This window comes from Cordyceps javanica, chromosome 4, assembly GCF_051103115.1.
Source record: "Cordyceps javanica chromosome 4, complete sequence".
NCBI classification, from domain to species: Eukaryota; Fungi; Ascomycota; class Sordariomycetes; order Hypocreales; family Cordycipitaceae; genus Cordyceps; species Cordyceps javanica.
The window spans coordinates 3305416-3332287 of NC_139298.1; the positions used below are offsets into that span (position 1 = coordinate 3305416).

The window sequence follows — 26872 nt, forward strand, 5'->3', positions numbered from 1 at the left end:
CCTTTTTACCCCTCCCCCTCCCTTCTCTTGCAGCACCGCAGCGCCCATTCCGAGTCAGCCTCTCACGCACGTTTCACCGCAAGTCTTGCCCTGTGGCGGCTTTGCGGCTTTGCGGCTTTGTCAGTTTGTCTGGCATCTACTGAAGGTAGCATTGGCATGTCATGTTTATGTATGCGTGTCTCTCTCTCTCTCTCTCTTTTTTTTTTCTTTAAAACGTAGCGGCAGGTGGGAATCGACCGTCCGATCAAGAGTCTGGCCGAGCAAAAAGTGACGTCTCGTCGTACATACCACCCTCGACAGTGGCACCGGCAAAGTAACCCGAGATTATAATCAAGGCGCTGGCTCAGTTATACATGATCATGATCAAGATGTGATTCTCGCGTAAAACGAAAATGAGAATAACTGCAAGATATTTGTTACCAAAAATTGCCGCTGTGTGAGCAAATATGGTTCTCTACTCAGTCGCCATTCGAGCCCCTTCTCGTCATATCGCGTCTCGATCCATCAATAATAGAATCGACCCAATGTGTTTGGTGCCAAAATTGGTATCAGCCGTCTACCTAGCGGCGAAACCATCGCAATTCATTCGGACCAGATTCCCTCCCTCATACCCGAGCAAGCGGCTTCCACCCTCCCTGGATGTTCCGGCTCACCATCATCGTCAGCCCTCCGGCGATCGAGACCACGCCGCCAAATATCCACATCGAGTTGAATCCCTTGTCCTGCACGATCGCGCCGGCCGCCGGCGTCCCGACCAGGTTGCCCACCGTCATGACGACGTAGCCCATCCCCATGCGCGTCCCGACCAGCCGGCGGTCCGGCGACAGCCTCACGAAGCACGTCGGCGGCAGCGACACGAAGGCGCCCGAGAAGAAGCCGTACAGCAGCGCCACCGCCACCACGCCGGCCAGGCTCGACAGGCGCGCGAGCGAGAACATGAGCACGCCGCACACCACGGTGCAGCCCGACACAATGTTGAACGGCCCCACGCGGTTGGCCACGAGGTTGGGCAGGATCCGCCCCAGCACCGAGCCCGCGGTGAGGACGGAGAGCAGGTAGAAGCCCACCTCGCCCTGGGCGATGCCCCTGCTGATGGCGTAGAACTGGATGTAGAAGAACGGAATGTTGAGCGAGACGAGCGTCACGAGCCCGCCCAGCACGAAGACGGTGTACGCTGGCTCTCGGAAGGCGCTCAGGTCCAGCGCTTTTCGCTTCCCGCACGCCTTCACCCGCACTCGGAAGACGGTAAGCGGAATGGCCAGCGTCACCAGAATGACGAGCCCGATCGCGCGGACCGTCCACCCGAAACCGATCCGCTCGGACAGCTTGTGAAAGATGATGGGGTACAAAATGCCACCTAACCATGTACCGTCAGCAAGCGCCCTTCTTTTCCATACTCACTCGTTCCTCTCCCTTCTTTTCTCACGTACCGAGACCGCTCCCCGCCGCCGCAATGCCGTTTGCGACAGCCAGCCTGGTGCTAAAGTACGTCGACAGCAAGGCCACGCTCGGTATGAAGATGAGCCCCACGCCGATACCGATGCAGAAGCCCTGCGCCAGGAGAGCCTGGTAGTACTCGCGGCAGAGGCTAAGCATCATCTGTCCCAGGAGGATCAGAAACGACCCGCCGTACAGCAGGGCGTGAAAGTGCCCGGCGTCATATAGCGGTCCCGTCACCAGCCCGAGGACGAGGAGCAGCGAAGACTGCAGGGAGCCGATCCAGGAAATATTGGACGAAGACGCCGTATAGAGCGCCCCCGTCTCGTAGTACGTCTGGTATGCCCCGAATGTGTTCAAGATCCCCCTAAAGTACCAGGTCAATAAGCGATGGTGATTTCCAAAGATGAAAACAGAGAAACAAAGCAAAAGCCCGTCATAATCATCAACGACATTCAAAAGACGTTGAAGCGAGAACATAGGCGAAGTACAGGGGGATATTGTCAGCGTGGCAGAAAAGAGATTCCGGGCAAACAAACAAAAAGAATGCTCCATGAAAACGCCACTGCAATACGCACCACGTATTGAAGAAGATGAAAAAAGTGCCGAGAACCTGCAGCCAGGCTACAGACCCTCCATTTGGGATGGAATCTGTATCATTAACGTGAGCCTTGGGTGACGAGTTCAGCGTCTGCTCAACGTCGCTGCACGGCTGCTCCGGCTGTGTGCCGTTAATCTGCTGCTGCTGCTGCTGCTGCTGCTGCTGCTTCTCGTCTTCCATTTCTTCCCAGGTCGAATTGTCATCAACACGTCCTCAAGAGTAACCTTTTGCGGCGCAGTACCTACGGGCATCCAGTCTGAAGACAACGGTATTTTTCGGCAAAAACAATCTTCACCAAAGCCTTTCCCTTTTCTTTCACGCACTGCAGCCAAGCCCATTGAAATAATAATGTCAATATTGTGGCGCCAGTCCCCCTTTAAATGAATTCCATCACACTGCAGCCAAACATACAAGGTGGGTGGGTTAAAGCTCGGGGATCGGAGACTTGCGAGTTGCCCCTGCGCTGCGACTTGCCGTCTAGAAAATGAGATGAGAAAAATCTAGAAAAGAAAAAAAATTGGCTGCAGAGCAAAGCAAAGTCGGCTCTGCCCGCAGGACGTGCGCCACAAAATAGGAACTGGTGCATCATGCCTCTGCGCCCGCACGTCACATTCAGGACCGGAGCTGATCCACGAGGTTCATCAAGCAAACAGCAGTGGCCAAAATCTTAATGTAGATGCCAAAGAATCTCTGCAGTCTCTTTTGATGCTCGCGACATTTTAGCAGTCAGGTTCCCGTCAGCCGCCTTTCTCACAGATGTCGACGTGCAGAGCATCCCAACAAACTTCCTTCTTTTCGCTTCTTCTCTGGGGGCTAAATACAAACACCAAGTGCTGGCAAGCCCACCCTGTGGTACACGAATGCCTAGACCGGCTGAGCTATACATTCATGCATGGTCTGGATGCGAAGCAGCATCTCGGGTAACAACTGCTGCAAGGTAGAGACTGCCAGAAAATGAACTTGATAATGAGGCTCGCATGTCTGCAATACTTCAGCTCAAAATCCTCGTGACTCTTCCACAATAGTCCCGACAAGAGGCAGTATCACACCATGCGACTGATATAGGGCGAAGGTCAAGGCAAAGTGCCGCAGACACACACGAGTATAAAGACCTGGTGACTTTGACCGTGGTGAAGTTGAACCTCTCCTTCAAACAGACACTTTGACGACGCATCAACGACCCTTCAACTTCAATCTGAAGAGCTACAGATACGCAATGATGTCTAAAGCTAGCCTCCAAGGGTATGCCTTCGAAAAGCAGCAGACAGATGTCCTCATCGTAGGAGCTGGTCCCGCTGGCTGCATGGCCGCTGTGACTCTCCAGCGATATGGTATCGATTTTCGTGTGATTGACAAGCGCCCTACGAGGACTCAAACGGGTCATGCCAGCGGTTTGTAATTCAACAAGAGGTTTTATTTAGTCTCCAACCGGTGGCTGACGCATCAGCAGCGTTCCAACCCCGGACGCAGGAGATCTTACAGACCATCAACATACTCGGCTCCCTTGATGCGCAGGGACACCGTCTTACCGAGACGTCCTTCTGGCATCGCGACGATGCCGGCAATCTTCGTCGCACCTTTACAGGCCCCGAAGTGGTGCACGGTAAGTCTCCAGCACTTGACGCACACAAGACAAGAAAAGATAGGGATGTGCTAACGCCTCATTCTCTCCTCGTCCCGTCAAGCCACCCCGTACCCGTACCTGTTCAACACGGACCAGGGCAAGACAGAAAACACCTTTGAGGAGCGGCTTCTGTCCAAGGGCCAGAGGGTTCACCGGTTCCTCGAATTTCTCCGGTACGAGTACAACGCCGACGGCGCCGAGTGGCCGCTGACGGCGTACCTTAAGAACCATGCGAGCGGCGCCCTCGAGTCCTGGCAGGCCAGGTACATCCTGGGCTGCGACGGCGCTCGCAGCGCGACGCGCCGCGCGGCCGGCATCCGGTCCTCGACCATCGCGGGCGGCGGCGAGCACGTCTGGGCCGTCGCCGACGTGCACGTCGACACCGACTTCCTCGACTACCGCCGCCGCTGCGCCATCCAGACCCCCGACGGCGGATGCATGCTCATCCCGCGCAAGGACGAGGGCCTGCGCATCTTTCTCCAGATTGACGGTCCCAACCAGGAAGCCCTCGCCTCCGCCTCCGCCGCCGCCCCCGCCGCCGCCGCTGCTGACGACGATGCGGACCGCGACACCGTCACCTCGGACTCGGCGTTCCAGCTGACCAAGATTGTCCAGACGCACATCAACAAGGTGCTGGCGCCGTACCGCATGGACATGACCGACATCGTCTGGATCAGCCGGTACACGGTCGCGCAGCGCGTGGTGCACGCCTTCCACGACGCCGGCGAGCGCGTCTTCCTCGTCGGCGACGCATGCCACACGCACAGCCCCAAGGCTGGCCAGGGCATGAACGTCGGCCTCTGCGACGCCTACAACCTGACGTGGAAGCTGGCCGCCGTGCTGCGCGGCGCCGCCGCCCCGGCGCTGCTGCGCACCTACGAGGAGGAGCGGCTCTGGGTCGCGCGCCGGCTCGTCGAGTTCGACGCCGTCTTCGCGCGCCAGTTTGCGCAGCGCGAGGAGCTGGGAGAGGAGGAGGAGGGTGGGGAGGGCATCAGGACGACCTGGGAGGAGGGCCACGGCTTCACCAGCGGCCTCGGCTACCAGTACCCGGACGGCATGCTCGTCGACGCGCGCGTGCGGGCCGAGATTGTCGGCGCGGCCGAGGAGCCGCTGCGGCCGGGGAAACGGCTGCTGCCCGTCGAGCTCGTCCGCCACATTGACGGCACGCGCGCCCCGCTGCTCGACGTGATGCCCTCCAACGGACGCTTCCACCTGTTTGTCTTTGCGGGGACGAGGCTCCGCTCGCCGGCGCTGCGGGAGCTGGCCGGGGCGCTCGAGGCGGCGTGGTCGCCGCTGAGCCGCTTCAACGGCCGGCACGACCGGGCGGGCCGGTTCCGCCACGAGGACATCACCTCGGACGCCGTGCCGGCCGCCAACGCGCGGTACCGCATCGACCTGTTCCTGGTCCACTCGGAGAACCACCTGGAGGTGCCGCTCGGCGCGCTGCCCGCCCCGTTTTCCACCGAGTGGCCTATGCGGGTCTACGCCGACCCGGACGGCGCGGCGCGCACGCGCCTCGGCGTCCCGGATGAGTCCGGCGCCCTGGCCGTGGTCAGGCCGGACGGGTACGTCGGGATGGTGACGGAACTGGCAGGACTGCGCGACGTGGCCGAGTATTTTGGCAGGTTCATGGTTGCGCGCGGCGTCTGAATGAAGTGCGGTGTGAGATGTTTTGGAAAGAATCTTGCATAATAATCAAACTTGATTGTGACGGAAAATGAATGATCACGAGTGCAATCGAGGGGAATTTAGCTGTCGGGTGAGATTACTCACACCTCGCAATGATGACCAGTCCTCAAATCGCTTACCATTGCTCCCATTTGTCCTCTGTTTGGAGAGCGAGTTGGCGCGCATGCCCGTCCCCGCAAGGACCTGAATGGACGTCTGCATTGAAATCAGCTTCTTTTGAACCGTGATGCTCGCGGGCTTTTGCAGTATCCGTCTTTGAACCGTCCACGGCAAGAACTAGCTATGACTGAAAGGGGGGTCTGCTGGGGCCGACTTGGCGAGGCTTATCCCCATCCTGGTTACGTCTAGATAAAAGACAATGGCGTACTATCATGAATCACCAGAGAGCATCCATGACAATTTTTCCCTTTTCATATTGATCCATGTTCGTGCGAGCTCGCCCTGTAGCAGCCAAAGGAAACGACGCTCATCACCCGCTGTGACGCAACTGTATTGACTCAATAATTGTGATCGATTATCAAACTCTTTGACAAACTTTTATAATCAAAATTACCCGTGCCGGCTGCCTATAAGCAACCCCTTGATCGCGATACGCCGAGAAAGTTCCACCCCCATGTGGAATCGTCCACATGCCAGCCAGCCAGTCAGCCATCTTCCACCAGCAGTTTCACCCGGCAGCGAGCGCCAGGTAAAAGTACTAACAATCTTGGACCAATTGACCAATTCTCTTCTTCAATTTGACTTGAATATACTTCCGAACCCAATTCCCCGGGCGACAGGCGTGCGGATTCCAACGCGCCCCAGGCTCCGAGTCTTGTGCTCGGTTATCGCCCGGATTTATCAGGCAAAAAGTTGGCCCCTCGCTCCGCCCGCGGCTGTCTTCGGCTGTCTGCGCCGCTAGTTACCTTAGTACAGGTAGTTAGCTCAAAGTGACGACGCCGCCGCCTCCGCCGCCGCCTTTGCCTTTGCCTTTATAACCGTTTTTGCCAATATCCATTCGGCTTCATAACCGTCTTTTTCCCCCATTGTCTTATTGCGTCAATTCGACTTTGCCATCACGCACATTCCTTTTCCCTTTTACTTTTGCTTGCGACAATGATGCAAAGATCCCTCGCTCGAGCTGTCCCCCAGCGAGCCCTGCTCTCCAGATCGACAAGCACCACGACGACGATCAAGACGACCCTGCCAATAACGACGACGTCCACCGCAGCTCTCCGGAGAAGAAGCCTCGCCACCACCGCCGCGACCATGTCCGCGGCGCCCACAAACCCCTACGCGTCCGCGTCCGCGCCGGCCGACGCCTTCCAGCTGCTGCCGGAATCGCAAAAGGCGGGCGAGGCCGAGGATGCCCTCTACGACGCCCAGATCAAGGAGGTCGAGGCCTGGTGGTCGTCGCCCCGGTACGCCGGCATCAAGCGCCCCTACACGGCCGCCGACGTCGTCTCCAAGCGAGGCAGCCAGACCACGCACTACCCCAGCTCCGTCATGGCCTCGAAGCTCTTTAACCTGATTCGCGAGCGCGAGTCCAAGGGCGAGCCCATTCATACACGTACGTACAGGTCTCTTTCTCCTCCTCCTCCTCCCCTCTCCTCTCCCGGCCACAGTATGGTGGTGATTCATGGTGGTTCGCTAACACGGGATCCGACCTTGCGATCCAAAAGTCGGCGCCGTCGACCCCGTCCAGATGACGCAGCAAGCGCCGCACCAAGAGGTCCTCTACATCTCCGGGTGGGCCTGCTCCTCGCTCCTGACGACGACCAACGAGGTCTCGCCCGACTTTGGCGACTACCCGTACAACACGGTGCCGAACCAGGTGCAGCGGCTGGCCAAGGCGCAGTCGATGCACGACCGCAAGCAGTGGGACGCGCGCCGGGCCATGACGGCGGCGGAGCGCGCGCAGACGCCCTACGTCGACTACCTGCGGCCCATCATCGCCGACGGCGACACGGGCCACGGCGGGCTGTCGGCGGTGCTCAAGCTCGCCAAGCTCTTCGCCGAGAACGGCGCGGCGGCCGTCCACTTCGAGGACCAGCTGCACGGCGGCAAGAAGTGCGGCCACCTGGCGGGCAAGGTGCTCGTGCCGACGGGCGAGCACGTCAACCGCCTCAACGCCGCCCGCTTCCAGTGGGACGTCATGGGCTGCGAGAACCTCGTCATTGCCCGCACCGACTCCGAGTCGGGCCGGCTCATCTCCTCGGCCATTGACGTGCGCGACCACGAGTTCATCCTCGGCGTGGCCGACCCGGCGCTCGAGCCCCTCGCCGAGACGATCCAGTCGCTCGAGGCCAAGGGCGCGTCCGGCGCCGAGATTGACGCCTTCGAGGCCGACTGGGTCAAGAAGACCAAGCTCGTCACCTTTGACGAGGCCGCCGTCGAGCACATGCGCCGCGAGGGCGTCGCCGCCGACAAGATTGCCGAGTTCCAGGCCGCCACCGCCGCCGACCGCGACATGGGCGTCACGCGCCGCCGCGCCCTCGCCGCCCACTACGCCAAGACGCCCGTCTACTTCAACTGGGACGTGCCGCGCACGCGCGAGGGCTTCTACCACTTCCGCGCCGGCATGGCGGCCGCCACCAAGCGCGCCCTCGCCTTTGGCCCCTACGCCGACCTGCTGTGGGTCGAGACGGGCGACCCCAACGTCGCCGTCGCGTCCGCGCTCGCCCGCGCCGTCCGCGCCGCCTACCCGGGCAAGGGCCTCGTCTACAACCTCTCGCCCTCCTTCAACTGGATGGCACACGGCTTCACCCCCGAGACGCTCCGCTCCTTTGTCTGGGACATTGCCCGCGAGGGCTTCGTCCTCCAGCTCGTCTCCCTCGCCGGCGTCCACTCCACCGCCACAATCTCCACCGAGCTCGCCCGCAGCTTCAAGACGGACGGCATGAAGGCCTACGTCGAGATCGTCCAGCGCCGCGAGAAGGAGCTCGGCTGCGACGTCCTCACCCACCAGAAGTGGAGCGGCGCAAAGTACATTGACGGCATCCTCGGCGCCATCCAGAGCGGCAGCTCCAGCAGCAAGAGCATGGGCGACGGCAACACCGAGGGCCAGTTTCACTAGGAAGAGAGCTTTGGAAATTGATGGTCACATTTCAAAGGGAGTTTCATTTATCAAAGAAGAAAAAATTCATCATGATTGCCAATCGTTGAAGAAGGGGGAAGATGCAGGCTACAGTACTTTTATAACAACAAGGATAGAAGATTTGATGCTAAAAAAAATGGGAAACATACTGAATATTAAAAATCTTGAGATGAAGAGCCGAAACGACTAGACACGCACTACAGCAGAAGAAGCTCGCAACGGAGCAGCAACTTGCTCAAGTCGATCCCAGCTTGCCTCGGGTTTAACTTGCACCAGCTCACCACGTGCGTATCGTTGCCTTGCTCTGACGTTGAAACTTTATTTTGTATTATTTTTGTATTATTTTTGTACCTACTTTGTTACACCGGGTAGAGCAGCAAATGTGACGCCCTCGTATTACAGACATCCTAGTGTGCCCACAATCGCCACTACACGGTAAATCTAAAGCACGCTTCTGCCTTTACAGCGAGTCCTTCGTGGCATTGTTCTGCGGCGCCGGGGCGGCGGGGCCCTCGGCGGTGACGTAGGCCTTGGTCATGCCGCCGTCGACGGCAAAGTCGTGGCCGTTGACGAAGCTCGCCTCGTCGCTGGCGAGGAAGACGACAGCGTGAGCCTGCTCGATGGCCTCGCCAAAGCGACCGACGGGGAAGTGGACCTCGCGGCGGGCACGCTTGGGCTTGTCGTCGCCGAGCCAGTCCTGGAGCAGCGGGGTGTTGAGGGGCGCGGGGCAGAGCGAGTTGAAGCGGAAGCCCTCGCGGGCGTGGACCATGGCGAGCTCGCGGGTGAGGGCGAGGACGGCGCCCTTGGAGGCCGTGTAGGCGAGCTGCGGGGTGGCGGCGCCGACGAGGGCGACGACCGAGGCCGTGTTGATAATGGAGGCGCGCGTCTTGTTGTGGCGGCGCAGCGACAGCACCGCGTGCTTGCAGCCGTACCACACGCCCTTGACGTTGATGTTTTGCGTCAGGTCCCAGATGGCCTCGGGGGTGTCGACGGCGTCGGCATCGTCGGCGTGCATGATGCCGGCGTTGTTGAAGAGGACATCGATGCCGCCCCAGGCGTCGACGGCGTCGATCATGGCCTTGACCTCGGCCTCCTTGGAGACGTCACATTTCTGGTCCAGAGACAACCTGTCAGCCCGGGCACTCCGGCACCAAACACGGTACGGGCGGCAAGAGAGAAACGTACCTGGACCTGAACGCGGCCAGCGTTGGGCACCAGCTGCTTGACCTTGGCGAGGGCCTTTTCAAGCGCCTCGGCGGAAATGTCCGACATGAGGACGTTGGCGCCCTCCTTGGCGAAGAGGATGGAGGTCTCGAGACCAATGCCTCTGGTGGAACAAAGATTGTCAGCCTGATGACTTGTGCCTACCAGCTTCTTTTTTTTTCTTTTTGCTTTTTCTCCTCCCCGCTCTTCTTCCTTCACTGCGTGCTTACCCGGCGGCACCGGTGATGACGGCGTTCTTGCCAGCAAGACGTCCTGTAGCCATTATATCTGTGTTTGTTCGACTGTTGTCTGTGTGTATTCAAAGTTTCGATTGGATCGAAGGGGGTATCGTGCAGAAGAGTTGCTGGAAATGTCGAGATTGCAGAATGATGGAAGAAACAAGTATGTAGGAGGGGAAGAGGAAAAAAAAGAACGGAACGGAAGAGGGGAGGGAGGGGGTGCAGCAGCTGATATTTGTCTTTCCATATCATGGAGGGGCAACCCCAAGCTCATACTCACGACGACCCAATCTACTGAGCTATTGGTGGGGTAGCTTTCAGGGCACATGTTGCTGCTGCTCCGCGGCCACGATAGGGTCGGGCGGCTAAGGGACCACGACCATGATGCGATAGTCATTTATTGTCAGAGATGTTTCTGTTTTACCCGTATTTCCATGACGGATTAAATTTAGTAAGACCTTATTCCCTTGCAGCAAACAACAGGACAGCCGATGCGCGGCTGCAGACCGCCAGCAGCTGGTTTCGTCCGAGAACGGCGGACATGCGGCCTACTGCCTACCAGCACTAAGCTACAGGCTCCCGAGTGCCCCTAGTTAGGTGGTTGGTGGGGTCTCTCGCTCGGTGCGCGCCGCCGCCAGCGCGGTCCAGATCCATCATCCATGTAGGTCGGGGTTACGGCAGGCCGTATGTAGGGAGCTCAGTACTTGCGTTGGGCGCGGCGAGCATCTCTGTCTTGAATGACGCAAGAAATGTAGCACTGTATCAATTGCTCCTAGAATATTTTAGGGGCTCATGTTACGGCTTGTTCTCTCCGTGCTCCGTCGGCACGAGATGGCTCAGAGATTGGTGCCGCCACAGACCGTTACTCGATTATAGATATTGACTAGCAAATTACCGCCAACTTGCTTTCGTGCTTTTGGTTTATAGTGTTTGTTGTTCCCTACGGGCTGCTTACTACCATAGCAGGTAGTACGTATAACTCAGTACCATATAGCCTTCTAGTGGGTATAAGCGAAGCTCGTCGTAGGGGGCTTGTCCTGCCCATGGGGACGGACGGTCGAGGAGGGGATCCCGAGACATTGTCAAAACAAATCAGTAAGAGGGGGGAAAGATACCGAAAAGTCGTCCAAATATTTCCATCCTCTTCTTATTCTGGGCTCCTCCAAGCCACTCCCAGCATGGAGGAAACCCTACCCGTGAAGTAAAGCCACCTAGTCACCCCACACAGCATCAGACAACGCCTTCGTACCAAAGCCTATCTGACCACTCCAAACTCCAATGCCATGATGTTCATGCTTTTTTGTTCTTTTTTTTCCTTTTTTTTTTTTCTCTCATTCCTTTATATGGACAGCCCTTCCAATTTCTCTCTAGTACGATGGACATGTTCACTCCGTCGCTACACAAGTAAAGAATCACTTCTTTCCAGCATCCTCCTTCAAGCTCACGATACGGTTGAGCACAATCTTGTCATCGGTGCTATCAGAATCCACAGCCTGTATCCTTGTTAGCAAATCTCATCTCGAATCGGATGAATCCACAGAGCATCTTACAAAATAGGCAACTCGGAGCGCCTGGAAGCGTACACTTTCCGGTCCGCCCTTTCCGAGTTCGCTCTCGCCCGCCGCCTCCGGCCAGGGAGCGCGACGCTTGACCTCGTCAAAGCCCGACTCAATGAGTGCCTCGGGATAGATGACTTCACTCTCCGGGTTCAAATCGTTGAGGAAACCTCCTTCCGCATCTTCGGGCTTCTCGGACTTGAACAAGGCGTTGTGGATGCGCGCCTCCACTTTCCTTGACCCAGCAGTTCCAACCCACTGGATATAGGTCTTTGCCTTTTTCAGTTCTTTGTCGAAAACCGCACGAATCTCCTTTACCTTGCCAGTGGCCTCGTCCTTGGTAAAAGACGTGGCCTTGATGGGGTACGGCGCGTGCAGCAAACCAACCGACTTGCCGGGCGCCAGGCGGAAGTAATCCTTGCTGTCCTCTTCGCGGAAGTCGGAACGGTCAATGTAGACGGTCGGCGTGAATTTGACCTTGTGCGATCCCATCTTTGGATCCTTGGGAGAAAAGGGCACGTCAATCTCGAGTTCCTCAGCGTCCTCGATGACGACGGGAACAGGGTCAAGAATCATCATCAGACGCGGTACCGTCTTTTCGAGGTACTTGCGGATGCTCTGCTCAAAACGGTGGATCTGAATCGTGGTAATGTTGGTGGTGACGCCAAGCTCGTTGACAAACTCCAGGATGGCTCCCGGGGGGACACCTCGGCGACGGATGCCAATCAACGTATACAGTCTGGGGTCATCCCAATCACGAACAATCTTTTCCTCTACCAGTTTGAGAATCTTGCGCTTCGAGAGCACCGTGCCCGTCAGGTTCAGACGTCCGTATTCTCTCTGCATCGGCTCGTACACCTCAAGCGACTTGTTCAGCCACTCGTACGAGACACGGCTCAATATAAATTCGGTAGTGCAGAGCGAATGCGTAATTTCCTCGAAGCTATCGCACAGACAGTGGGTAAAGTCGTAGGTCGGGTAAATCTTCCAGTCCCAACCGGTGCGGTGATGAGGGTGGTCGGTCTTTATGCGGTACGCGGCCAGATCCCACATCTGAGGGTTGCCGTCTGTAATGTCCTGCTTCATTCGCAGGAAGGCCTCGCGCGGTTTGTACTTTCCGTCACGCATATCCCGAAACTTGGCCAGGTTGTCCTCGGGTGTCTGGTCAGCATGCTTGCAGCGGTATCTAGGGTTGGCACCCTTTTCGCCGCCACGCTGGAGCTTGATCTCAGTATCTACATCACCCTCTTGATTAGCATCACATCGGAGCCAATGCACGGAAAGCTAAAAATGACAAACCCTCGCAGTAACAGACGTAGGCCTTGCCAATGTTGATCAGCTTCTCTGCCAAGTCATAGAGCTTTTGGAAGTTGTCGCTAGAGTACGTAATCTTGTAGGGCTCGAATCCGAGCCACTTGACAACTTCCTGGATGGCATCAAAGTATTTTTCTTCCTCCTTTTCCGGGTTCGTGTCGTCGAATCGGAGGTAGGTCACGCCACCGTGATATTTGGCAAAACCAAAGTTTACCGCAATGGCCTTGGCATGTCCAATGTGGAGATATCCGTTCGGCTCGGGCGGAAATCGTGTGATGACGTTCTTGACCGGGCGCTCCTTGTAGACGTCGTCGAGGAAGCCCTGTTTGAACATGGCCTCGGGGTCGATGGGGGCCTCTTCCACCTTGGGGGCCGGCGCCTTCTTCTCGACCGGGCCTGCGGCGGCCTTTTCCTGGCGAGCCTTTTCCTGGGCTGCCTTCTTCGCCCGCTTCTGCTGGCGCTTCTTCAGCTCGGCCTTGGAGACCATCTCGCCAGTCTCTTCGTCGAGCTGAAGCTTCGCCAACGGTTTCGTCACTTCTTCGGCCATGGTGGCTGATGTCGGCCGCAAAATCGATGGGTGTGTTGGCTTCTAAACAAATTCGGACGGGCCGAATATTCTGAGAAGCCTGTTGGCGCAGAAGTTCGGGGAGTTGTCGTTGTTTGCAGCTTTGTCGAGGAAATCAGAAACAGTGGCGGGGCAAGACTCATGATGGCGGGGCCAGCTTCTGTACGATGCGCAAAACGGACTTGCCCCTCCTCTGGGTTGGTCAGTGCCAGTGACTCAGCTGGCAAAGCCTGTCGTTTCCAACTTCCGTGCTGCTATTTCTTGCTTTATTCAGGTTTTCAAATTTTACTAGTTTTTTCTCGATGGGGTTTTTTTTATCCTTGATTTATTGATCAGTAGTTAATAGTTACTTTGGATGTTGGAAATTATCTTCTACTTGGGTAGCAATCACGCTTTCATTCTCCTCGTTATTCTCTAGCTGCTCTACTTGCCTTCAACCCTACATATATGAAACAGCCATATGCTATCTTGTTAGCATATTTCTCACATTTGTCTGCTTTTTTTTTTTTTTTTTTTTTTTTGGCCTTTCTTTCGATACGTGCTCGCAAAACCTTCTTGGGTCGTGCCCATGTTATGTGCTCTTATCAGCGACCTAGCTAGGCCAACATTCATGCGTCTACAATATCTTATCTCTCCGTCACAGAGCAGGTAAATGCGACGTTAGGCTCCCAACAGGCTATAAAATATAGGCCACTACCTCGTAGTATTCTGAATGAAAGACATCGCACGGCTCGTGTCAAGTTCGATGAGCACTTCGACCATAGGTACTTGGTCTCGGGTAGGCTGAGCTTCGACGACTAATGACTTGTTAACCAATGAGCTCCATCATTTTCAAAGTTGATGAGAAGCTCAAATCGCGCAAATTACTTGACGATTTTGTAATACCACGCTAATTCTCCTTATTCTTCTTCTGTTTGTTTGTTTGCCTCCGCAACGTAATGCTGCATGTAACACGCTCGTGTATCCTGCCGTCATCGGACAACATGGAGCAGTGCAGATTAAACCCGCGTTAGAAAGCAGTGATCTTCAGCACGCACCGGGGTTTTTTTGATCGTGTCACACGCTGCGCTGTTTGGTCATACTCGCATTGATTCCAAATCTTTTCAAGATTCTCCCAGGAAAGAACAACTCATTCCTATCATAAACGCCTGCCGGTCGGGAGTGGAGCTGCCGGCTGCGGGGCTGGGCATCGACATGTATAAACAGGTCGGGGCTCTTCACACTCGAGCATCGCCACCACTGCCGCAACAGCATAAGGTGTACAGCAGCCGGGCAAGGTAAACTTGTGTGACAAAGAGTACATCTGAGAAGAATTCCTCGTCAAGGCGTGATCGCGCAGCCTCGAACAACACCAACCTACACCTCGAGCTCTTTCTGTGTTGCGTCTACCAGCATTCAAGGCACAGCAGCTTGCCAGCAAACGCCTGATTGCCAAAGCAAAAGTAAAAACAAGAATCATCTACAACAACACAGCGGAGTCATCTAGCCCTAGTTGTTCACTAAGCCGGCCAGGGCATTTAGCTTTCCCGTTCGAAGTCCAGGGCATCGGATGAGAAGCCTCCCCCAGATTCGCAAAATGGCCGCCTCCGTCGTCCCTCTCGAGCAGATCCCGTCGCTCGCCTCTCTGTATCGCAGCGGTGAGCTCGCCGCCAACCCGTCGCGGGCGCCGGCCGCGGCGGCGTCGGCGTCGGCCAACGAGCGCGCTGCGCTGATCCGCGGCGACATCACGCGGCTGCGGGTGGACGCCGTCGTCAACGCGGCCAACGAGACGCTGCTCGGGGGCGGCGGCGTCGACGGCGCGATCCACGCCGCCGCGGGCCGCGGGCTCCTCAACGAGTGCCGCGCCCTGGGCGGCTGCCCGACGGGCGAGGCGCGCATCACCGGCGGCCACCGCCTGCCCGCCCGGCACGTCATCCACACCGTCGGCCCCGTCTACGCCGGCGCCGCCGCCAGCGAGCCGAGCCTGCGCAGCTGCTACCGCGCCAGCCTCGAGCTCGCCGCCCGCGCCGGCCTCCGGTCCGTGGCGCTGAGCGGCATCAGCACGGGCGTCTACGGCTACCCCAGCGTCGACGCGGCCGTGGTGGCCTGCAGGACCGTCAGGGAATACCTCGACGAGCACGACGGGCCGCTCGAAAAGGTTGTGTTTGTCACGTTTCTCCAAAAGGACGTGGATGCCTACAATGCAGTTCTTCCGTGAGTGCCTGTCTTTTTTTTTGGGACGTTTTGACACTGTCTGGATGCTAATCATTCGTTGCTCTTGCAGGATATATTTCCCTCCAACTGAAAGCTCAGAGTGATTTGCATTGTTCATGAATGATTAGATTGATTAGCGGTTCGAGAGAATAGCTGTACAGTAAAGCAGAAAACTTTCAAATAATAAACAGATTGACATAAAAGGCGAGAAATAGCAGCTCATCTGATAGACTCATCTTTTCCGGGATCATATCAGGTTTGTGCACTTCTTGACTAACCACCTAGTGCCCTGGCTGCTCCTTTACATCCAACACCACCACAACACGCCACATTCCTTTATATACAATGATAAATGCTCATCACAACATGTACGGCCATAGCCGAGTGACAGATCTGGATCCCGTTCGATCTCCGAGCGATAACCACTCGAGCGCCTGAGTAGTAGCTGGGTCGGTGACGACCAGCGAACTCCGGGTGCTGTACGTTTCTTTTTTAGTGCTCGTCTCCCCGAGAGGGTTTTCTTTTTTATTCTTCGGTTTTTTTCAAAAAGAAAGGCAATGATGGAAACCAGGAAAGCTGTGGGGTAAAGACATCCTACAGTTACGCATTTCGCTCCTCTACCAGCTTGGCAATCATGGTTTTGAGCTCTGTCACTTCGGATCGAAGCTTCCTCACTTCCAGGACCGCCGCGTCGTCCTCGACATTGGGACGCACCGAGTTACATGTCTTGATCCACCCCTCGGCTTCAAAGTCCATTTCGTGCGCCAGCTGCTCCCATTCATGAACCACATCATCGTCTTCCTCGCCTCTGGCGCGGTTCTGACGAATGTTGTGGGCCGTCTTGGTTTCCAGAGCGGCGGCCACCACCAGCAAAGGCGAGTACAAGAATGCCATGATCCAGTCGTTTAGAGTTTCGTAAATGTGCTTGGGCAGCCACCACTCGGTCAGCGCCGAGACGACAATCTCAAACAGGTTGAGAGGGGCAATGTACACGTTCTCGTCGGGGGCGCGAATAAACTGCATCGTCTTTTGGGCAAACAGCGCCAGATACTCGTCGTCGGCATTTTCATAAATGTCTTCGTAGGCGGAGTTGTAGAGCGCAATGAGAATGTTGAGGAGGATAATCTGCCAATGGTAAGCGCAAGAGCGAGGAGGGTGGGTTGACGACGGCGACGTACCATGACTACAAAAGTAAAGCAGTAGTAGAGAATGATGCCCCATGGGTGGCCAAAGGACTCGAAGCCATCAAACTCTGGACTTTGCATGATTGCTTTGAGCATGGACTCGACGATGAATGGCACGTCATCGAGAGCATTATTGTCGGTAATGTCGAGACCTATAAACGCCTGAAGGAAGCCGATGATGATGATGATGAGCAAGGCAAAAAAGATGACAGACTCTTTCATCATGACTTTGAGGACAACAAGCATGGCTCCAAAGAAGCGGAAGCTGTCAAAGTAGAGCAAGAGTCGTGACCAAAACATGGGCGCTATAAAGGCCAGCAAGTTGTAGCTCAGCTGGCTATACGCTGATCTGTGTTTGGGATCGATTCCGTGCATGAGACCGAGGACTTTAAAGACAAAGGATACAGTCACAAACGAATACAGCAGCCCGTTGAAAGCATTCCAGAAGCCGAGAATCTGATAGCCGGCTTTGTAGAATTTGAGGAGCTCATCGCAGACAAAGCCGAGGGTAAAGATGTACAAGGCCACTTCTGCGCCATCAAAGACGCCGCCGTCGTTGACCGAGTTGATGGCGGCCGTGTAGAGGCCGAGGTAGATGAGGGAGAAGAGGAGCTGGGCGGCGTTTTGGTAGCGCGGGGCCCGCATGCGATCGGGGTCCATGTGGACGAAGAAATTGGGATTGTCCTTGTCTTTGTAGTCGACAAAGACGGCCGCGTCATTTTCGTCCTGGACCAGCCAGCCGCGCCAGAGATGGCTTATGCATTTCTGGTAGCCAGAGGAGCCAATGACACGGACAGAGTGTAAATCGACGGCCTTTTCAATGACGTTGACGGGTGTGGTGGGCGCGCCGTCCACGATGAAGGAATATCGTCGAAGCAGAATGGCGTGCATGAGGTACTGGGCGTCATCTTCGCTTTCGATCCTGGACCATGAACATCATCAGCAATCGGACAGGCGCATGGCATGTCGGTCAAGGGGACGATGCCGTACAGTGCTTTGGCAATGACCCCACACGCCTCGGCGCGCAGGTTATGCAGGCCTGCATCCCACAATTCAGCAATCGCCTCGCGGCGGAACCATCTCTGGTTGACGAGGAGGGAATACACCTGGAGGCCAAATTTGGGGGTTCAGTACAAGGCCAAGGACAAAAAAATCAAAGACGCGACGGAGGCGACGGCGGAATACGCACAACACAGGATTTATGAGCCTCGCCGCCCGCTTCTTTGGCGGCCTGGATGACATGCTTGGTGATGACCTTGCTATGGGGCGTCGTAATCCTCGCCTCGTCCATCTCGCAAGGGACGCATTCTTGGACAAGGTGGCGGAGTCGGAGGCAGACCTTGGTGACGTCGGAAGCCGGTATGGCGGACGTGAGCCGGTCTCTGACATGCGGAGGCACCACTGCGGGACATGGTGACAGGAATCAATCAGCACAGTGTCTCGGCCAGGCGATGTGAAGAGGTTAGCCTCGTCCGAGGGGGGGCGGGAACATACATGCGCGCTCCTCTTCGTGGAGCAGGTCGCGGCGGGAAGCCATGAGAGAAGGGCTTTGGTCGGTCGGTCGGACCGTGGTGCTCCAAGGGTGGAAAAGCGCCAATTGAGCTGACTTTATGGTGGACGAGGGTCAGAAAAGGGAGAAAGAAGAAGAAATCAGATGGCTACCACGAAGCTGATTGAATCAATGGTGCAGTGGTGGTGAAGAAGAAGAAGAGGAGGAGGAGGAGGAGGGAGCTGGTAGCTGGAGTGCCAGGGTTATGGAGGAGAGTATGACGAAAGCAGCACAACGCGATCTACATATCAGACTACTTATCAGTGCATACGACTCGATAGCTAGCAGCTAGGTCGGTAGCTAATTAATAAATAATAACTACCTTGTTACCCTGACCAAACAAGGACAAGCTTGGAATTTGATTTGGGCAGAAGTCTTGGATTAAACTCAAGCGTTGCGGGGGTCTAGCGCATCATTGACCCATTTCACAGCGCGGAATGGCACTAACAAGGCCAGCTGTACTGGTACAGAGAGGTATCGTTGCGGATGGATGAAAGGGAAGGATTCTCGTCTTGGGTAGCTGGACGCTTGTACTAATATTCAGTTCGATAAAGAGCTACGCATGTATACATAATGCATGTATACATGTGTGCATACAGCTTGGCAAGTATCTGGGTGATGGTGTTGGCCGTTGTGGAGCGCCGTGTACTCACTCTATTTACTGAGTATGTACTGATACTATCACGACGATGGAGGTCGCGCCGGCCAAACGGCCTGGTCGTGTGTTTACCTAAGTACTAATGATCTGGGGTGATCTATACAAGCACTCGGCACCATTTACCGGGGATGGCATTGTTTGTTAGGGTGAGCAGATATCCAACAGACTTTCAGCTCGACAGCAAAAGTGGCAGAGGCAGTCAGTCAGTAGGTAGTCGTCACGGCTGCCTGGTCACGCAGGCCGGCCGACCCATGCATCTTCACCAACAAACTAGCGCTGTGCCATCTCGCCTCGCCCACCAAAAGGGTAGATGCGGCAGACCCTGGCTGCCTGGCTGCGTTTGTTCTGCAAGGTGACTTGTCTGTGCCAAGGTGGCGATGGTCTAAATAACACCTACTAGTTATCAGTAGTTGTTTCTAATGGTGGTCGCTGTGAAGCTCCAAAGAGAAGGGCGAGGTAAGTCATGCTCAGTAGGTAGTCACCGAGTACGGATTACCAGCACACAGCCAGCTGCGCCTCCATGTCTGCCATCAAAACGCCTTACGAGTTGCCTTTCGTGCCTCTGTATCCGTAGGGATTACCAGTGAGACCCCATCCACGTGCAAGGATCGCATTGTGTAATTTTTTTTATTCTTTTTATTACTTTTTAATCGTTTTTAATCGTTTTTACCCTGGCTGTGCATCTCGGTCGCACCCCATCGTCCAACTCATCTCATGTAGCAAATATGTAGGCCAGGTTAAAACAAAAAAGTGTGCCACACCAAGCCATCCCAAGGGCCGGGGGTCGTGATGGCTCGTCGCTGGTCCGTCCCTTGTCTGCCGTTGTCTGCCGTTGTCTACCGTTGTCGTCTCTTGTGATACTCTAATGGGCGGCCATCTTGGGCGGCCATCTTGGAGCCAATGATTTCGCCTTGGCGCAGGCCATCTTGGCTCGCCGCCCTCCTGTCCGAGATGCACCCATCCCGTCCTACCGTCCTACCGTCCTACCGTCCTCCCGTCTTCGCCCCTCTCCCGTCTCCCCTCTGTTCTCTCTCTCACTTCCTTGTCATCCTCTTCTGAGTCACTCCGCTCTGCATTGGACCCGTCCTTTTTCTCTGGTCGCAGGACGATCCCGTTGAGGGCCTAGCCGCCAGCCACATCACGCAGCTCAGGACGCCGCTGCCTGGGCTGTCTGCCTGATGTCGCCTTTTGCTCCAACAGATGCATGCAACCCTGGCTCTCCGAATGAATAAATATCCATGTGTGCAGCCACTCGCGACTCTTGCCCTTTCCCTTTCATCTTCTCTTCACTCCCTCTTCACCCCTCAGCTCCCTCAAATCCACGTCCCGTCGTTTGCCTAGAGAGTTATACAACGATCAAACATCAGTGCCTATAGTATCGCACAGTGCCAATTCCCTTGATTTCACACCCCTCAATACATGGCCGACCCAGGCGTACCTATCAAAACCACGACTTGCTCCCATCAATCTCCATAACCTCCCTCGGTGTCAGAGGTTCCTCCGCCAAAATGGAGCAGCAGAGCAACTCGGCACGGTCGATAGAGGATACCAAGGCCGCCGAAGCGACTCCCCTCCCGCCTCAGACGAGTCCGTCACCGTCACCGCCACCGCAGGAGACGGAGCCCGCCGCTCAGGTAAACGAGACCACTGCCGAGAAAAAGGTCAAGAATGCCGACCGCCGCAAGGAAAAGTCGCAAGAATGCAAGAGCCACCGAAAAGACAACAAGTCTCGGCGGCGAGCTGCCCGTCAAGAGTCTGATTCCAGCGACGATGACGATAATATGAGCAGCGATGAATCTGATCTGTCTGACAACTCATCCGCCGACAAGAGATCCAAAAGGAATGCCCGTCGCCGTCGCATACGCAGAGTCGGCTCCGGGAAGCTGTCCAAGTCGTCCAGAGGCACCTCCAGGCGCTACAAGCGACGCTCCAGAGACGACAGCGACTCGGCTCTCAGCTCAGACTCTTCCTCCGACTCGGACCGCGAGGTTGAGGTTCGCGTGACTCGCGATGATGGCCACAGCGGAAGCGAAACGGACAAGGAGGTGCAGCAACTTCGTCGACAAATTCAACAGCTGCAGCAGCAAGTGGCCATGCAGCCCGCCATGGTCGGCCCCTTTGCTCCCAGTCCCGTCATGTTTCCGATGCAGAGTTTCAACCAATATGCTTTCAGCCCTTTCCTCCATCCACAGACTGCTCAACCACATAACCCAGTCCCTGCACCGACTACCGCGTCGTCGCCTCCGCCGCCTCCGCCGCCCCAGCAAGACACCCCTCCTCCCCCCCGCTTACGCCGTGCGTTTCGACGTGGGATCGCTGTGGAAATTGAAGAAGAGAAAAAGGACAAGTCCCGCGCCAAAAAGGACGGCAGGCCATCTTTTCGACGCGTCGACTTTGTATGGGACTCTGCTGCGCTCTGCTTCAAGATCCGAGATACAACTGACGCACAATCACAAGACGAGGAAGATGACGACAACATCTTTCTCGTTCGGAGAACATTCGACACCCAGGGCAGGTATCGACAGACATTTGTCGACATTCGAAGCAAACTCTTGCGAGAGTGTCTTAAAGAGACGATTGGAGAGGTCAAGGGCGTGACTTTTGTGGAAGAGATTCCCAAACTCGATCCCGACTTCCTGTTTCTCTACTTTGATGACTTGCGCGTGCATTACAAACACTTGAAGACTGTCAAGCCAGCCGGAGACTCGAAGCGAGAGAGGGCAAAGAATGCCAAGAAGCTTGATCTAAAGATTGCACATCTCAAGGTGCTGCTCAAGTACCTACGAAAGGACTACGCCGATATCAAGCGCCAGGTTGATTCGCTCCTGCGCAACGGCCTCATCACCTTTGAGCTCCTCTGGGCTCTTTGGAAACCCAAGTCGCTGGTTTACACCACAACTTTTGGCAACCAAGACGAGCCCCGCGTGTTCCGTGTCGAGAGCGTCGAGCGTCACGTCAACATGCAAAAGGGCGAGTTCTTCCACATTGACGGCAAGTACTTTGAGTACGACGGCAAGAACTTTGGGTACGGGAACATGGCCGAGGAGATTGGCGCATTCCGCGGCGCGCGCAGGATTACCAGCCTGCCGTGCTACCCGCTCAAGTTTCACCGCGACGAGGAGGGCCTGCGGAAGCGGCTCATCGAGCGCGGCAAGAAGTTTGTCGAGCTGCGCGGCGTGCACTACAAGAGCTACTCGGGCATGGCGTACCTCAAGAGCAAGAAGCACGGCGTCGTCAAGTTCAACGTGCAGCACAGCCGCATGATGGTGGACGCCAAGACGTTTCGCCGCATCAACCCCAACTACCTCTTGTCACCGCTCGGAAACACGGCGCACGGCTCCCTCCCGCCAGGCGGCGGCGGCGGCTGCATGTCGGACGACGACTCCGATTCCGACTACAACTCGTGCGGCTCCGACGCCTACAACAGCGACAACGGGCAGCTCGAGGCTCTCACGACCGTATACAAGGACGGCGGCGAGCAGTCGCCTCACGCCTCGTCCACGGCCAAGGGAGAATCGTCGGATTCGTGCGGCAAAGCCACGCCCTCGTCCTCCGGCGTTGACACCGACGGAAAGGGCAAGACGTCGGAGAGCAGCAGCAGCAGTGGCGGCGGCGACAACGACAACGCACTGCCGCGTGCGCTGACGGACGAAGACTACATCCTGGCGTCGCCAGTGGTGCTGGGCTTTGCGTTTGCGGAGAAGCAGTGGCTCGAGTTCAAGGTGGCCAACGTGAGCGAGGTCAAGTGGAACGACCAGGCGTGGGACTCGCTGGTGCTGGAGCCCGAGACCAAGGACCTGATCAAGGCGCTGGTGACGTCGCGGCGCAGCAACGCGTCGCGGACCATTGACGACGTGATCCAGGGCAAGGGCAAGGGCCTGGTGACGGTGCTGCACGGCGCGCCCGGCACCGGCAAGACGCTGACGGCTGAGGGCATCAGCGAGCTGCTGCAGTGCCCGCTGTACATGGTGTCGGCCGGGGAGCTGGGCACCGACTCGCGCTACCTCGAGGCCGAGCTGCAGCGCGTCCTCGACATCTGCCACGCCTGGGGCGCGGTGCTGCTGCTCGACGAGGCCGACGTCTTCCTCGAGAAGCGCAACATGTCCGACGTGCACCGCAACGCCCTCGTCAGCATCTTCCTGCGGCAGCTCGAGTACTTTCAGGGCATCCTGTTTCTGACGACGAACCGCGTCGAGACGTTTGACGAGGCCTTCCAGTCGCGCATCCACATTGCGCTGCGCTACGACAATCTCGACGGCAAGGCCAAGCGCAAGATCTTTGGCATGTTCCTGGACCGCGTCCGCGCGCTCGGCACCGTCCCCGTCGACCCCCTCTCCGACGACGACCTCGGCCGCCTCGTGCGCCAGGACCTCAACGGCCGCGAGATCAAGAACATTGTCTCCTCGGCCCAGGACCTCGCCATGAGCAAGGACGAGACGCTCGGCATGCGCCACCTGCTGCAGGTCCTCGAGGTGCACGCGCGCTTCAGTAGGGACTTGAAGGGCGGCACGGGCTACGAGGACGCGATGAGGAGCTACTTTTAAACCAATTTTGACAGCGTGTGCGTGCGTGTGTGTGTGTGTGTGTGTGTGTGTGTGTGTGTGTGTGCGTTGGTAGATGGGTTCACGTGTGTATTAACGACTCTCTCATATCAGTGTTACGAATATATATGACTTTATTTGCATGCACAATGTTGCACCTCCCCTCTGTTTTCTCCTTCTCCTTTAAGTCTGAGTAGAGTGATTCGTATTTAGTAGGAAAGCCTCTAACATGGTACTTCATCGAGGTATATCAAAAACGAAGAGGAGGAGGAGGAGGAGGAGGAGGAGGAGGAGAGGAAGTAGATTGGATCAATAGCAAAATCTTGATGGTAAAGGGGCAGAAAGACAACAATGGATAAGTATACGCAATCCTGATCTGATTCTATAGGAGATCCCTTGCTACTAGCCACCCGTATCGTACCGTCCCGAGCCCGTGCCAATGGAGCGACTGACAGGTATCCTTGGTCACGCAAGCACAAAAACCAAGGAATTTGCGGGCAGTGCTGTCTTTGTCTTCTTTTTTTAGAGGCAACCCATGCTTTCTCCTGTGGCTTAGCACTTTTTCTTAAAAAAAATAATTAGATCGTCCATCAAAAACTTGTCCCGGTCGATGCGCTGCGAGGCGTACGAGGCTAGCGGGCTTGAACCGACCAGGGGGCGCCGTTTGTCCTAGGAAAAAATACGAACAAATTTCAGGCAAGAATCCCTGCTCGGTGCAGACTTACCTACCCTAGGGGGAGTTGTATTATAGAGGCTCCAGAATTATACGTTTGTCACATTCGGGAAATGAGAAAAACCAAAAAAAAAACCGAGTCGCCTAACTTATCGGATGGCATTATCGGGCATTTACTCAATATCCCGGTTGCCTGGTGGCTGAATATACGGCAAGGGCTCCTCCGCTTTCCCTCACCCCCCCGCACATGAAGAAAAGGGATCCCATTACGGAGTACCCCGTACTCAGTAGTTAACTACTGGATGACGCGTCCGCTTCAGCAGCGAGCAACGCGCAAGCGCCGAGCGGCATGGAGAGGAATCGTGGCGGCTGGTGGGCGGCCCGTATTCTGAAACCGCACCGGCATGTCGGCGCCGGGGAGCCGGGTTGAAGGGAACGGACAGTGGAGACGCCATCAAGAGGCGGCAGTACTCAGTACTGGTAGTAACCAAACTAGTTAAGCAGGCCTTGCACAGCCTATCGACGGGGGTGAATGACTTGATGATGCAAAAAGCAAGAGGGCAAGTCGTTGGCTACGGCAGAGTCTGACCTCTTGGTAACGTCGAAGGGGGGTCCGACATGTGCATGTACGTTTTGATGAGTTGCGTAATTGGCTTCCAATGCGGATTCTGCCCTTGTTGAATACGGACAGAGGGAAGATCTCCTTTGGCGCGCGGCGCGAAAAGAGCAAGGGGTATAGAGATGTTCCTCGAGTGTGGGCAAACGTTTTGAACGGAAGCGCGGGGCTGCCTGCCTGCCTGCCAGCCTGCCTGTGGAAACGACTGGCCTCTACAGAGTACAGGTGTATAACAATGCAATCTCGTTCCGATATTGCCAGGGCGGAATGAAAGAGGCAGGGGGATGAAGAGCTGCGGAAAAAGTACGACCGGGAGCGGGCTGTTATACGCTGGGGAAAGCTGTCCGACCGAGCGCAAAGGTGGTTCGATATGAAGCCGACCACCTGGCCACCACCGTCTAGGATATGAGACTGGAAAGAGAAGATACTTGCCTTGAATGCGCGTGTCTCGGGAGGTACGTATTGCCACGAGGATCTTTTCAGTGCCAATATTGACCGCAAATAAATTTGCAAGGGATGAAAGCCGGTTTTCCACATGGGTTTGATCAAGACAGTTCAGTAGCTCATGAGGAACCGGGGATGGTGACTATACTCGGTGTAGAACCAAGCATGTACTTTGAAGACTGAGTCAACCAAGCTTCGGTTTATGTTTTTCTTTCTTTGTAGCTTTCCATCCAGCCATTGGGTCAGTTGGTGTTTCTTGAATATTCAGCAACAACCAAGTGAGTGTGTCTGTACTGTACATACAAGGAAACGTGGGTTGTCATATTGGACGCCAAAAGAAGGGAGGGAGGGAAGGGAGTTTGAGTCACGATACAAAGGAGAGCAAGAGAGAACTAGTTGGACAATTTTGTGCCAACGCTTGTTGACTCGTCTTATTCAAAGCCAAGTAGAAAAAACATTGAACTTTTGTTATTTGGCTTGGCTTTCTTTCTTGACGCATGTTGGGTGGCTCGGGCAGGGGAGACGGCGAGATTCCACAAGTTTAGAAACGACTAGCATAAATCAGTGGCAAATAGCAGAACAGAACAGAAAAGAAGAAGAAGAAGCAGGGACAAAATATGGAGTCAAGGTGGCTTGTTTCCCGAGCAGAATGATCAAAGTGAGAGTGGCAAGATGCTTGAATACATTGTACAGACCTGGAGCCAAAGAGTCACGCCAAGTACTTACTTACTTGGTCATTGACTCGAGCCAAGTTGAAGAGTGACTTGCATAAATGAGATGAAACAAAATCTACCAAACAAAAACTTTGTTACAGAGTCAAGATTGCTTTATCTGGGAAACCATGCACATGACAAATGGAAAGATGCATTGATGCTTTGTGTAATGCAGACATTGAAAATCACACCCAAAAGGGAAAGAAGAAGAAAAAACAAAAATCACGCAAAGTACTCAGTACTCATCCTTTGACTCAAGCCAAGTTGAGAATGGACTTTGCATAACAGAAGAAGAAGAGAAGGAGGAGGAGGAGGAGGGAGGCAAAGAAGAAAATTCTGCAAAAATTCTGCAAAAATCCCCTCCTCTACTTGGGTGGATTCACATGACACATGAGAGGGATACAAGTGATGCTTTGCACAATGCAGACAATGGCAAAAAAAAAAAATCACGCAAAAAGCGTTCTTCATTGACTCGAGCACGCCCGCCAAGTTGGGCCTCACCAGTTAACAAACGTTGTTTGTTACCGGCAGTTGTGAGCGAACTCCGTCTCGAACGTTGGGAGGCATGTGACGGCAGGCAAGATTTGCGACGGAGAGGAGAAGGAGAGCGGAGAGCGTAGAAGGAGGGGGGGGGGGGGGGGGGCTCTGTGTTGGTAAATGGTACATGTGTAAAAGACCTAGTTGGATCCCTTTGCCATAGCATGGCGCTGTGTGACAATCTTTGTGCGCTTTTTCTTCCTCTTTTTTTCTTCCTCTTTTTTTCTTCCTCTTCGTCCTCTCTACTACTTACTCAGTAACTTACAGAGTACATCGTTGCCTTCCTCCCCCTCTGTTCTTTCAAGACTAACCATGAGCAAAAACGGAGCAGTGAAGCAGAGAAGGTGGGACTGAAAGTGGATTATAGAGCTCCGTGATAGACGTGGTCTAGAACGGTCGGTGAGTCACGTGCCAGGCACGCGTCAGCAACAGCCCACCGTTCTTTTTTGGGTCCAGATTG

General features: G+C 55.6%; 8 protein-coding genes across 8 annotated transcripts; 4 read left to right on the top strand and 4 right to left on the bottom strand.

Moving 5' to 3' along the window:
• Positions 1 to 605: 605 nt before the first annotated feature.
• On the bottom strand, positions 606 to 2218 carry V2A60_006887 (uncharacterized protein; the record flags this gene model as incomplete). The annotated part of the gene is made up of 3 exons (XM_083258177.1): positions 606 to 1357; positions 1431 to 1804; positions 2016 to 2218. The coding sequence occupies 3 exons, from the start codon at positions 2216 to 2218 to the stop codon at positions 606 to 608; spliced, it is 1329 nt and encodes a 442-aa protein (XP_083114303.1).
• A 1039-nt stretch (positions 2219 to 3257) lies between these two features.
• V2A60_006888 (uncharacterized protein) lies at positions 3258 to 5312 on the top strand (the record flags this gene model as incomplete). Its single annotated transcript, XM_083258178.1, has 3 exons — positions 3258 to 3429; positions 3489 to 3641; positions 3724 to 5312. 3 exons carry the CDS (start codon positions 3258 to 3260, stop codon positions 5310 to 5312), a joined length of 1914 nt encoding a protein of 637 aa, XP_083114304.1.
• A 1134-nt stretch (positions 5313 to 6446) lies between these two features.
• V2A60_006889 (methylisocitrate lyase ICL2) lies at positions 6447 to 8406 on the top strand (the record flags this gene model as incomplete). Its single annotated transcript, XM_083258179.1, has 2 exons — positions 6447 to 6900; positions 7013 to 8406. 2 exons carry the CDS (start codon positions 6447 to 6449, stop codon positions 8404 to 8406), a joined length of 1848 nt encoding a protein of 615 aa, XP_083114305.1.
• Positions 8407 to 8887: 481 nt separating this feature from the next.
• On the bottom strand, positions 8888 to 9913 carry V2A60_006890 (uncharacterized protein; the record flags this gene model as incomplete). Its single annotated transcript, XM_083258180.1, has 3 exons — positions 8888 to 9538; positions 9613 to 9754; positions 9861 to 9913. The coding sequence occupies 3 exons, from the start codon at positions 9911 to 9913 to the stop codon at positions 8888 to 8890; spliced, it is 846 nt and encodes a 281-aa protein (XP_083114306.1).
• A 1368-nt stretch (positions 9914 to 11281) lies between these two features.
• On the bottom strand, positions 11282 to 13286 carry V2A60_006891 (uncharacterized protein; the record flags this gene model as incomplete). The annotated part of the gene is made up of 3 exons (XM_083258181.1): positions 11282 to 11362; positions 11420 to 12660; positions 12725 to 13286. The coding sequence occupies 3 exons, from the start codon at positions 13284 to 13286 to the stop codon at positions 11282 to 11284; spliced, it is 1884 nt and encodes a 627-aa protein (XP_083114307.1).
• Positions 13287 to 14880: 1594 nt separating this feature from the next.
• On the top strand, positions 14881 to 15501 carry V2A60_006892 (macro domain-containing protein; the record flags this gene model as incomplete). The annotated part of the gene is made up of 1 exon (XM_083258182.1): positions 14881 to 15501. One exon carries the CDS (start codon positions 14881 to 14883, stop codon positions 15499 to 15501), a length of 621 nt encoding a protein of 206 aa, XP_083114308.1.
• Positions 15502 to 16097: 596 nt separating this feature from the next.
• Positions 16098 to 18218, bottom strand: V2A60_006893 (uncharacterized protein; the record flags this gene model as incomplete). The annotated part of the gene is made up of 5 exons (XM_083258183.1): positions 16098 to 16622; positions 16676 to 17603; positions 17672 to 17787; positions 17871 to 18082; positions 18176 to 18218. 5 exons carry the CDS (start codon positions 18216 to 18218, stop codon positions 16098 to 16100), a joined length of 1824 nt encoding a protein of 607 aa, XP_083114309.1.
• Positions 18219 to 20396: 2178 nt separating this feature from the next.
• V2A60_006894 (ATP-binding protein) lies at positions 20397 to 23432 on the top strand (the record flags this gene model as incomplete). Its single annotated transcript, XM_083258184.1, has 1 exon — positions 20397 to 23432. The coding sequence occupies one exon, from the start codon at positions 20397 to 20399 to the stop codon at positions 23430 to 23432; it is 3036 nt and encodes a 1011-aa protein (XP_083114310.1).
• Positions 23433 to 26872: the final 3440 nt, after the last annotated feature.